Below are 13,121 nucleotides of genomic sequence, written 5' to 3'. Positions count from 1 at the left end.
TTGTCAGTTTGCTACGGACAATAAAAGTGATTGCATCAAGCCACGTGTTTTGTTACCAGTTTGGCCCCAAACACTATACACAGATAACATAATACTAATACAAGCTATTGCATAGCTTTTATGGCGGGCTTTGAGCGCTGCGACCGGATCAAGAAATTCCGTAAATAAATCTAAGCTAATAAGAAAAGGATTGAAGTAGAAAATGAAAGAATAGGCTGGGAAGGGTGAGGAAAGGGAAGCGGGCCTCCGGCTCCCGCATTTGCCGTACTAAGCACAGTAACATGCCATTTCACGCAGGTCTTCTGTGGGGGTGTGGTACTTCCCCGGTGCGAGCTTGCCCAATTCGTGCCGAAGCGTGCTCGACACCCACATTCAAAATTACCGTAGTTAAAATTATGATTTATAAAATACTAGCAAACCCGGCGAACTCCGTTTCGCCACCAGATGGCTGTATGTGAAAAATTATTTTCCCGCTTTTTTGTTCAAATTTTTCCTGAATTTTCTTTGCTATAAACCTCACGGAGCCCGAGACCTTTCCAACGAATGCAAAACCGTGGAAATCGGTTCGTGCGTTCTGGAGTTATAGCGTCAGGAAGGAAAACCCGACTTATTTTTATATAGTAGATTATCGACTTCTTTTGTGTCCCGATCGTACCTACAACACTAACTGAGGCAACACGACTGCAAATTGCGTTTCTTTGTCAGAGATAAAATGCATTATTTTGAAAAATAAATGTTTTTAACCGCGAAATTACCGAAAGATATAAATAATTACTTTATGTACTGTGACTATAATCTATATAATATTAATATACTTAAATATCATTTATATTTTTCAGCGCCTGGCAAGTATTACTCTTAAATCTTCTTAGATTAGAGATAATATAAGGTTATATGATTACATTTCTATAAAAACAATTACTTAGAACCTTTACTACGCTTCCATCATCAGACCATATTTGTTCCCACTGCTGGGACACAGGCCTCCTATGAGGGTTCAGGCCATAATCCACCACGCTGGCCAAGTGCGGGTTGGCAGATGTCGCATGTCGTCGAACTTTTGATTCTTGGACATGCCGGTTTCCTCACGATGTTTTCCTTCACCGTTTTAAGCAGTGGTGATGTTATCCACATGTGCAGATAAATTGAAAAATCAATTTATTTCCTGCACGCTCGGCCCGGTCTCGAACCTCGGCTTGTCGTTTACCACGCTTCAATTGTATTATAATTATTTGTTCATTTATTTTTGTTTTATTTTACAGAAAAAGGTAAATGTCTTCTTTCTGTGTGTTTGCTTAATGAAAATTATATCATCATCATCAGCCCATATACATTCCCATGGGACACAGGCCTCCTATGAGGGTTCACCACTGAATTTTTCAAATCGGACCAGTAATTGCTGAGATTAGTGCGTTCAAACAAACAAACTCTTCAGCTTTATAATATTAGTATAGATATATCATATAATTTTGTTACATAATTTTTGTCTCTTTTATTTCAGATTCGGGTAAATTTTATCATTTTATTTAATCGTAATTCTTATTATTATTTTATTTTTACCTAATTAAGATAAAATTATTCTTTTTTTTTTACAGAAAACGGTAGTTATTATTTTTCATACTTAAACGACGTAAACTTGCTTTTTAAATATTCATATTCACTATCTTTTTCGTGTTTATCTCCTACTAGATGCTCGTCCCGGCTCCGCCCGGATATCAAGATATCTGTTTTATCCCAAGGGAGCATTTAATCGGGATAAAAAGTATCCTATCACCCAAGTCAGCTCATACGATGCCTGTATACCAAATTTCACCAAAATCCGTTTAGTTTCAGCGTGATTAACGGACAAACATTCAAACAAACTTTCACATTTATAAATGTGTGGTGTGTTTTTTTGCCCATTTTAACAGCTTTGATATTAGCCTCACCCCTATGTTTGTATGTAACCAACTCCTTTGGACTCGAATTTGACCCACTTTAAACGGACTGCTTTAATTCAAACTTCGTACACTTATCAAGGATCGGTGACGATACAATAATTTCATGAGTTTATCTTATTATCCTGATTAGGATCGTATTCCTTACGTATATTATAGTGCAAGTAAGAAAATTTAGATGATTATATCATTAATGCGTGTTTTTTAAACAACATTTATTATTTTATTAACATTTTGATATATTGGATATGTCATATATTATTTTATTAATTTCATGAAATTATCCTATTATCACGATCGGTACGACCCATGTAAACTCAGTATAAGGATGGAGGACAATTAAGTTAGTATTTTCTTGTGTTTGGTTTTACGCGAGTGTTATACATTTAGAAATTAAAAACTTTTCAACGGATTTTAAACGCGATTTATTCATTATATTATTAACCCGACGTTTCGAACACTTTACAGCGAGCGTGGTCACGGAGAGACACGTTTCTATAATTAAATCGAATTGTTAAGTTTCTATAAACTACTAGCATACCCGGCCACGCGTTGCTGTGGCTGAGTAATAATTAAAAATATTAAGATTATAAACTATTGCGATAATTAATCGAAATGAAAACTATCCTATCTTAAGTTGGACTAAATTACACATAAAATGCCAAATTTCATCAAAATCGGTTGTTGGTGAAGAGTTCATTGGAAACATACATCATGACACAGAATTTTTATATACTAAGATATTTATTATCTCCACTGCGCTTGCACTAATCTGTGTCATATGGCGGGAACAGATAATTATTTTGTTCTTAAAAAAAAATTGCAGCTATCAAAACGCGCCGGTTATCCGCGTCGTTTGACGTCGGCGGCCATTTTGACCGGACCATGAATTACACGTGCGACGACTGTTCGGTGACTGATATTCTATGCAATGGGGAGAGCGTGCTGTCCGCCGGCAGAGTGTCCGTTATCCGGGTCACGAACATGATCAGTTTTAACTTTCCTAGGTGAGGTTAATTTATTTTTAACTAGATTCTTCTTCGGGTGTAGATTCCTGTTTTATTCCAAGGGAGCATTAAATCGGGATAAAAAGTATCCTATCACCCAAGTCAGCTTGTCTGTATACCAAATCTCATCAAAGTCCGTTAGATTACAGCGTGATTGACGGACAAACATCCAAACAAACTTTCACATTTATAACATAAATATAAATAACTCGTCTTTACTGTAACCGACTTCTTTAGACTAGATTTTGACCAACTTTTAACGAATATTTCTAATTTAAACTGATCGCTTATCAAGGTTAGGTGATAATACAATAAATTTACGTTATATGTATAAAATAACTGGGATTGATTTAGTCGATATTTTCAATAAATCGTGTAAATTTGTAGGATTTTTTAAATTTTCTATATGTTTTTATTCTACATTCGGTCATATGCGGATAGCAAAACGTTTTTTGTACCTGTTCTGAACTAATAACCAAGGAAGAAACAAAAACATAATAATTACAATAATTTGACGCATTATAGTTCTGTGTTGCCAGTTGCGATAATCATGTTGATTTAAAATATTTTCACATTTCAGGTTCGAAGACAGCCACGCGTGTGTCTATATGGGATTTTTCAAAAACAAGAATAAATTTTTGAAAAAAGTTTTAGCTGTCATCGATAGTAAGTTGATAAGATACACATTTATTTTGAATTTAGAACTGTCTCAATAATAAGACAATTTAAAATCTTGACACTGACAATAGTTCAGACTTATTGCCATTAATATTATTTAAAAAAAGAATGCCGTTTTTTTGTGAAAATGGGCTCATATTTATTATTTTGTATTTTTTCCAGATAACTGTAAGTTGCAAACTTTTTTATTTTCACGTGTAATGAAATATCATACAATTCATAATTTTTTGAATAATAAACATTAAACTGTTATTTAAATATTTTCAGCTCCTGGTATGTTTGCTGTGATTTTTTAAATATATTTATAGCAAATCACATAAAATTATACATCAAAATATATTTAATCACATTTATTAGCTTCACCCGTACGTTTATATGTAACCGTCTTCTGTAGACTCGATTTTGACCCACTTTAAACGGACATATTTAATACAAACTTTGTACACTTATCAACACTTATCAAGGATCGGTGAGAATGCAATAATTTCATGAATTCATCTTATTTTTCTAAATAAGATTGCCTTAATCCTGGCATTTATTTGCTTACGTATCCTACTAATATCCTATCCTACTATCCTACTAATCCTACTTCCTACTAATATTATAAATGCGAAAGTTTGTAAGGATATGTGTGTGTTTGTTGCACTTTCACGGAAAAACCACTAAACCGATTGCAATGATATTTGGTACATAGACAGCTGGACAACTGGAATAACATATAGGCAACTTTTTACCCCGATATTCCTACGGGATACGGACTTACGCGGGCGAAACCGCGGGGCGCAGCTAGTACTCTGTAAAAAAAGCAAGTGTCATAGCGTATTTTTTAGTTTTCTAGGTTATTATTTTCATATATATTTCAGCCGTTACGATACCAGAAGTGGCGACAGTGCAAGCACCAAAAATTGGTGAGCAGTTTCAGCAGGACATTCCATTTAGTTGCAGTGAGTGTGTTGTTGATAAGGTGAGTTGATTCAAGTAATATGCCTACTAGTTGCTACATAGTATAAAGCAAAGTCGCTTCCCTACACATACATGTATATACTATACATACATGTATGTATGTTTGGATCTTTAAAACTACACAACGGATTTTGATGAGGTTTTTTTAATAATTTGTGTGAATCAAAAGGAAGGTTTTTGTGTAAGATAATATATAAAGTACTCCGAAATTAACGCGTGCGAAGCTGCGAGCAAAAGCTAGTATCATTATAAACTTGAAAATATCGTTCACGATATCTGCTTGTCTCTTCTTTACGCCTAAACTGCTTAGCCGAATGAAATTTGGGGATAGTTTGAGATGCGAAAAAGTACATAGTTTTTATCCCGTAAATCCTAGGAAGCGGTAACTGTATATTATATAATATATAGAAAGGGTGTTAGTAACACTACTTATAACTCAAGAACGGATTAGCCGCTTTGACTGGTTTTGTGCATAGGTAGCTTTGAACCAGGAGACGGACATAGGAAATTTTTTAACCCTGAAATCCCAAGCAAATGGGAACATAGCACGCAAAGAGGAAAACCCCGGGTCTATCTTTAGCATTACAGAATACACGTGTATGATTCCAGGTGTTTGTCAACGGCATACCTCTGGAGACAGCGTTTCGTCGTAGTTCTATCGGATCGGTAGCTTTCTTCTCGGTGAGTTTTTTGCTAGCGACAGTTTTTTCATCACTACATAGTATAAAACAAAGTCGCTTTCTCTGTCCCTATGTATGCTTAAATCTTTAAAACCACGCAACTTTTGATGGGTTTTTTTTTAATAGATTGTGTGGTTCAGGGAAAGTTTATATGTTAATATGTGGTATTTTATATGTGGTAGTCGAGCACGCTTCGGCACGAATTGGGCCAGCTCGCACCGGGGAAGCACCACACCCCCACAGAAGACCGGCGTGAAATAGCATTCTGCTGTGTTTCGTTCGGTGAGTGGGGGAGCCGGAGGCCCATATCCTTTTCTTTCCCCTTCCCAGTCCTTTCCTTTATTCCTCTCGCAAATCCTTTCTTAATCCCTTCCCAATTTAAAGTCGGCAATCCATTTGTAGAGGCGTAAGGTCTGTAATCGACTTTACGTCTCTACAAATGTTCACGGGCGGTGGTAGCGCTTACCATCAGGCGTCCCACCAGCTCCATTGCCGACTGTGACAAAAAAAAAAATAATAATAATAACATCTATTAAACTACTCAGAGTTGGACACGTGCGAAGCCGCTGGCAAAAGCTGGTAAAGAATAATAAATACACTGGAAGATAAATTAACAAGCTTTAATGATAGAATCAACTAAACTTATTTAATTCTGGTCAACCTAATCAGGATGATAAGATAAACGCATGAAATTGTATTGTCGCCGATCCTTGATAAGTGTATTAAATGTGGATTAAATCTCACCGTTTAATATGGGTCAAAATCGGGTCTAAAGGAGTGACATACAAACATACGGGGGAAGCTAGTAAAAGCGTGTGAAGTCCCGTGTCCCCTACTCGGCAGATGACATACATCTGTTTCACTGATCGATTTTCTTTATAGACAAGTAGGTGATCAGCCTTCTGAGTCTTACCAAACCGAGACCTTTCTTTTGCGTCCCCATCGGGAATCGAATCCAGGACCCCTCGGTTCCAAGCTCACGCGTTAACCACTGTACCAAGGAGGCGGTCAAAAAGCGTGTAAACATTCTAAAACTTTTTTATAATGTATGATGTAAGAAAGAAAGAAAATAAATTTATTTATACACGAAAATAATAAGAATAATTAAGAAATTGAAAACTTTTTAACGTATTTTAAACGCGATTTATTCATTATATTATTAACCCAACGTTTCGATCACTTTACAGACAGCGCGGTCACGGGGAGACTTACTATCTCCCCTAATATAATGAATAAATCGCGTTTAAAATCCGTTAAAAAGTTTTTAATTTCTAAATGTATAATACTCGCGTAAAATCAAACACAATAAAAATAATTTGTTATAAAAATATTGAACTTAAATAACCTATTATAAAAACTCCACTCAGTGTATGAGAGTCTGATATAGAAGGAACTAAGAGTCTCCACTGATTTTCCGTGGACACCACACCACCCCCTGACGGCAGCGTACATATAAAATGAAGAAACAAAAATATAAAATAAACACACTTATATAAAACAACTAGCTGCACACGGCAAACGCTGTTCTGCCTTACTCTTATCATTTATCAGACCTACCCGATATGCACACAAAATTTCATAAGAATCGGTCCAGCCGTTTCGGAGGAGCTTGGCAACTAAAATTGTGACACAGAAATTTTGTATATAAGATGTAGCATGATGTAACTGTGTATGTCTCCAATGTTTTGCATCATGTCATGTCCATCAAATAATTTTTTTCTATCTTTCTTTTTTCTATCTGTCTTTCTTTCTTTTTTCTATATTTCTTTCTTTTATCTTTCCTTCTTTTTACTATCTTTTTTTTCTTTTTACTATCTTTTTTCTTTTTTCTATCTTTATTTATTTCTTTCTATCTTTCTTTCTTTCTTTTTTTCTATCTTTCTTTCTTTATTTTTCAGGCATCGCCATCGGATATAACGATAAGCATAACGGAATACACAACGACCTATGAAGGCGTGTACCAGGCCGTGTTTTCCGTCGGTTCAGAGAATGTAACGAAAACTGTTATGGAGATACGGTAAAGTATTCGCAGTAAATTTAATAGACGCATATTGGAAATATATACTAATACTAGCTGCACCCGGCAAACGCTGTTCTGCCTTACTCTTATCGTTTAGTGGTATGAAAAATAGATGTTAGCCGATTCTCAGACCTACCCAATATGCTTACCAAATTTCAGAGGAATCGGTCAAGCCGTTTCGGAGGAGTATACAGACTAACATTGTGACACGAGAATTTTATATATAAGATTATAAAGCTGAAGAGTTTGTTTGTTTGAACGCAGTAACATCAGGAAGTACTGGTCCGATTTGAAAAATTATTTCAGTGTTAAATAGGCTATTTATTGAGGAAGACTATAGGCTATATATGTACCACGGGCGAAGCTGAGGCGGACCGCTAGACATTATATTATGTAGAAAAATTTAAATCTATGGATATAAAACCCAAAAACGTACTCATTTAATTAAAGTAAAATTAAAATGTAAAAAAAGAAATCTATCTTATACCTTTAAACGAGCAATTCTTGTATATATATATATATATATATATATATATATATATATATATATATATATATATATATATATATATAATTGGAATCTCGGAATCGGCTCCAACGATTTTCATGAAATTTAGTATATAGGGGGTTTCGGGGGCGATAAATCGATCTAGCTAGGAATTTTTTTTAGAAAATGTCTTCGTGTTTTATTCGTGTTTTTCTTTTCCTGACATCTATTGGTGAATAATAATACTATTTTGCTTCGTAGATAGCTGGACAACTGAAATAACACATAGGCACTTTTTATACCGATATTCCTACGGGATACGGACTTACGCGGTTTCAACCGCGGGTCACAGCTAGTGTACATGAAACTCAAAGGTGACTGACTGACTGATTGACTGACATAGTGATCTATCAACGCACAGCCCAAACCACTGGACGGATCGGGTTGACATTTGGCATGCGGATAGATGTTATGACGTAGGCGTTCGCTAAGAAAGGATTTTGATAAATTCTACCCCCAAGAGGATAAAATAGGGGATGAAAGTTTGTACCATGAATATTTATTCGGACCTCGCGGGCGAAGCTGCGGCTGCTAGTCATTACATAGAATAAAACAAAGTCGCTTTATGTCTAACCCTATGTCCCTATGTATACTTAAATCTTTAAAAGTAACGCAACGGATTCTGTTTTTAATGCGAAAGTTTGTGAGGATGGATGTATGTATATGTGAATGTATGTTTGTCACTCTTTCACACAAAAACAACTAAACCGTTTGCAATGAAATTTGCTACGTAGATAGCTGGACAACTGGAATAACATATAGGCAAATTTTTATCCCGATATTCATACGGGATACGGACTTACGCGGGTGAAACCGCGCACTGTGATATGTCTTGATTTTTTATAACAACCAATTGATATTATTTCAGCGATGGTCCCGAAGAGACAGTCCAAGAAGACACTACCATCGCAGCCACTACCCAGGCTGCTGCAGACACTACAGGTAAGACCTGGGCCCACCGTGACATCACAAAACAGTACTAATTCCATTGTGTGGAAAGACAGAGAGATGTCGTGTTTCCAGTGGCGTAGCTAGGGGGACAAGGGCCCTGGTGCGTAGGGAAAGAATCGGGCCCACCTCCCCTCTTTCCGCCTTCTTCCCCTCTTTCAAAGCTGAGGTTAGAGGGCCCCCTGAGCTCCGGGGCCCTGGTGCACTGCACCACCTGGTCCTATGATAGCTACGCCACTGCATGTAGTGCTATCACAAACGCAATAAGAATCATGCCAATGGGTCGAAAAGCCACGGACTTTTCGAGTTATTAAAGCAAAAAAAACTATATTTCAAATAATACAATAAACAGAAATTTTATGTACATATTATGTATGTAATTTAAATTTAAAATTGATTAAGAAATTGATGACTTTTTAACGGATTTTAAAAATATGTTTTTGAACTCGGCTAAATCAAACAAGAAAATACTATAAAATCGATCTTATTTTAAAAGAGCAACTACAGAGTTTGTCGCCGGCTCTTCTCTGTAGAAACCGCCTTCCGAACCGGTGGTAAATGTTATAACTGTGTTATGTGACGATACATAAGTGCTTCTATAAGAAGTCTAGTTGAATAAATAAATGTTTGAGTTTGAGTTTGACAAACGATGGTTCCTCGCTGTATAAAGAATGTAGATATATTTAAGATTTCCTTATATATAGAGTTAGGCTTAAATAGTATTGCTATTGAAATTTTAATGTTTATTGAAATGAAATAAATAATTTAATTTTTAGTTTTATAGCATTGAAATGCTTTATAAATGAGAAATTTTTTGAAAGAATAGAAAAATATTCGATCACGGGGCGGGATTCGAACCCGCGTTTCTTGCCTAACCGTAGCAACGCCTAGCCTCTCGGCCACCCGTGATCCCGCCACAGTAATCGAATTTCTTCTACTCTTTCGGTTTCATGTGCCTGAGGGTACCCCACTACTGATATAAATAATTTCAGTCGCCTCTGGCACAGGTAAGGTTTCTTTATTTTAACTAGATCCGACCGCCTTGGCACAGTGGTTAACGCGTGAGCGTATAACCGAGGGGTTCTGGGTTCGAATCCCGGTCGGGATTAAACATAAAAATGTCTCTGGTAGGACACAGAAGGATGATCACCTACTCGTCCATACAAAACTTATACTTGACCCAGCATGAAATAGACATATTGATAGTATTTTTTAATGGGGAGTAAATCTTCGAAAGATACTCTAGCTTTAGGGGGAGAAAAGGAGAGAATACGGGATTTCTACCCATTAAAACCTCCTTGGTGGCCTAACTTAAAAGCTAAGCAGGTATCCCGGGTTTGTGGATGATGGATGCGGATGGAGAATGGAACGCACCAGGGTAGACATATGGCGACTTTGTTAGTTTTGAATTATTTTAACAAAATATATCCTATCCTACTTCCTACTAATATGTATTATAAATGCGAAAATTTGTAAGGATGTGTGTGCGTTTGTCGTTCTTTCACACAAAAACTACTGAACCGATTGCAATGAAATTTGGTACGTAGATAGCTGAACAACTGGAATAACATATAGGCAACATTTTACCCCGATATTTCTACGGGATACGGACATAAGCGGGTGAAACCGTGGGCGCAGCTAGTATCTATATATATTTCCTTTCATGTTAATGTTTGTATATCTATATTAATATTGTAAAACTGAAGAGTTTGTTTGTTGGTTTGAAAGCACTAATCTCAGGAGCTACTGGTCCGATTTGAAAAATTCTCTCAGTGTTAGATAGCCCATTTATCGAGGATGGCTAGTTTTTGGGTGAAAGAGCAACAAACATACACACATCCTTACAAACTTTCGCATTTATAATGTTAGTCGGATAGGATTAATGTATATTAATTCATTATTTTTCTATTATAGCTGCCGATGGTGCTAGTGAAGGTATTGTATTTGCCTCTAAGGGTGCCATTCAAAGAACAATGGAAAAATTTCACCCATCTAATTTTTGACCGAGCCAAGCATTGCTTAACCTAGATTTTTTGTTATTTGTTGAAATTACCATAAATAATAACGTCATAACTACTATTGAAAAAATAACTAATATGTACTATTTATTCTCCGCCGCTATAAAAAGAGAAAAAATAAGTTTCATTATTATTTTTAACTTAGATATATATAAAAAAATTTAAATACATCCTTAGCAGTGGTGGCTCAGTGGTGAGAACCTCGGAGTTCAAAATCGATAAGTCGGGGTTCGAGACCGGGCGAGCGTGCGGGAAATAAATTGATTTTGCAATTCATCTGCAGATGTAGAAAACATCACCACTTCTTAAAACGGTGAAGGAAAACATCGTGAGGAAACCGGCATGTCCGAGAATCAAAAGTTCGACGACATGTGACATCTGCCAACCCGCACTTGGCCAGCGTGGTGGATTATGGCCTAAACCCTCATAGGAGGCCTGTGTCCCAGCTGTGGGAACATATATGGGCTGATGGTGATGATAATCCTTACTAGTATTCTAAATATGATAGTGTTTTGGGTTCTTTCTCTTTCATTCACGTGATAACTTCCGCCGCCAGTTGTGTGATCTGTTAAAAAATAAAAAGTGTTAAAGTACGTTATATAAATACATTAAAAATACTGTTGGAGCGATCTAGGAATAAGTTATTACAGCAAATATGTAAAAATACATACAATTAAAGAAATTTGTTATCAATAATAAGACTTGGCTTAAATGTCTCGCAACCAAGGCATTAAATATTAAAAATAAAACTCATTCACGTCATAACGGTATACTTATAATATATCCCTACAGATATTAAAACTAACATTTTTTATTTTTTTTAAACATATAAAACCTATCTTTTTAGCAGCCGCAGAAGGAGCAACCACAGCTGCGCCAACGGCGTAAACAGATTCGATTCTATACCAGTATTACAAGGTGGAAACTGTGTATATTTTATATTTGTTATCTATAGTATAAAACTCAAAGCTAACTGACTGACTGACTGACATAGTGATCAACGCACAGCCCGAACCACTGGACAGATCGGGCTGAAATTTGGCATGCGGATAGATGTTATGACGTAGGCGTCCGCTGAGAAAGGATTCTGATACAATCTTCCCCCAAGGGGATGAAATAGGGGATGAAAGCTTGTATCATGAAAATATATTAAGACCGTGCGGGCGAAGCTGCGGGCAACAGCTAGTAGAGAAGTATTTGATCAATATCAAAAATTATTTCCAAGTAAAAAGCTTTCATTATTGTTGTTTTTCTTTCTCATATATATATTACTAGCTGCGCCCCGCGGTTTCACCCGCGTAGGTCCGTATCCCGTAGGAATATCGGGATAAAAAGTTGCCTATATGTTATTCCAGTTGTCCAGCTGTCTATGTAGCAAATTTCATTGCAATCGGTTCAGTAGTTTTTGCGTGAAAGAGCAACAAACACACACACATCCTTACAAACTTTCGCATTTATTATATTAGTAGAAGTAGATATTAGTAGAATAGTAGAATGTTCCAAGCATATTTTACAATTATGTTAAATAAATGTAATTATTTAAGAATTCTTAAATTAATTAAAACAATTTATTTCAGGATAGCATATGAGAAGATGATGATAATAAATGGGTTTAGAGAAAAAAAATTGTTTTGGTTTGATTTGACGTAATATGCCTTATGTATAGATTGGGTTACCTACCTTTTTTTAAAAGTCGGTGAATAAAACAGTTATTTCAAGTGATGCACAAAACTGGTTTGACTCAATTAGTAGATAGATGCTAATTGAATTAGTTTACCGTTGCGCGAAATCTTGTTAAATATAGCATAGTGTTTGCTGAGGTTTTTGTATGAAAGAAATGAAATGAAAAGAGAAATACATACTGAGTTATTACAACAATCCGGGTTTGTATATTTGTTTACTAGCGGTCCGACCCGGCTTCGCCCGTGGTACATATATAATCTATAGCCTTCCTCAATAAATGGGCTATCTAACACTGAAAGAATTTTTCAAATCGGACCAGTAGTTCTTGAGATTAGTGTGTTCAAACAAACAAACATAAAACTCTACAGCTTTATAATATTAAGTATACATCAAAAATTATGGAATAAAAATAGTTGAAGATAAAACGACTTTTTTCTAGCAAGCCCTATAAAGGGTTGGGGTTTGACCGCCTCCTTGGTACAGTGGTATAACGCGTAAGCGTAGACCTGAAGGGTCATAGGTTCGAGTCCCATTGGCCTCACCAAAAAAAGTCTCGGTCTGGCAGGACACAGAAGCCTGATCACCTACTTGTCTATAAAGAAAACCGAATAGTGAAACAGATGTATATCATGCCCCATTG

At 36.1% G+C, this 13,121-nt stretch overlaps 1 protein-coding gene across 1 annotated transcript; it reads left to right on the top strand.

Moving 5' to 3' along the window:
• Nucleotides 1-2,822: 2,822 nt before the first annotated feature.
• Nucleotides 2,823-8,815, top strand: LOC119838449. Its single transcript, XM_038364396.1, has 7 exons — nt 2,823-2,944; nt 3,525-3,610; nt 3,785-3,790; nt 4,486-4,586; nt 5,195-5,266; nt 7,164-7,282; nt 8,701-8,815. Exons 1-7 carry the CDS (start codon nt 2,823-2,825, stop codon nt 8,813-8,815), a joined length of 621 nt encoding a protein of 206 aa, XP_038220324.1.
• Nucleotides 8,816-13,121: the final 4,306 nt, after the last annotated feature.

Source organism: Zerene cesonia, unplaced genomic scaffold (assembly GCF_012273895.1).
Source record: "Zerene cesonia ecotype Mississippi unplaced genomic scaffold, Zerene_cesonia_1.1 Zces_u003, whole genome shotgun sequence".
NCBI lineage: Eukaryota > Metazoa > Arthropoda > Insecta > Lepidoptera > Pieridae > Zerene > Zerene cesonia.
The sequence above is the reverse complement of the archived record's forward strand: the minus strand, read 5'-3'. Positions and strand labels throughout refer to the sequence as shown.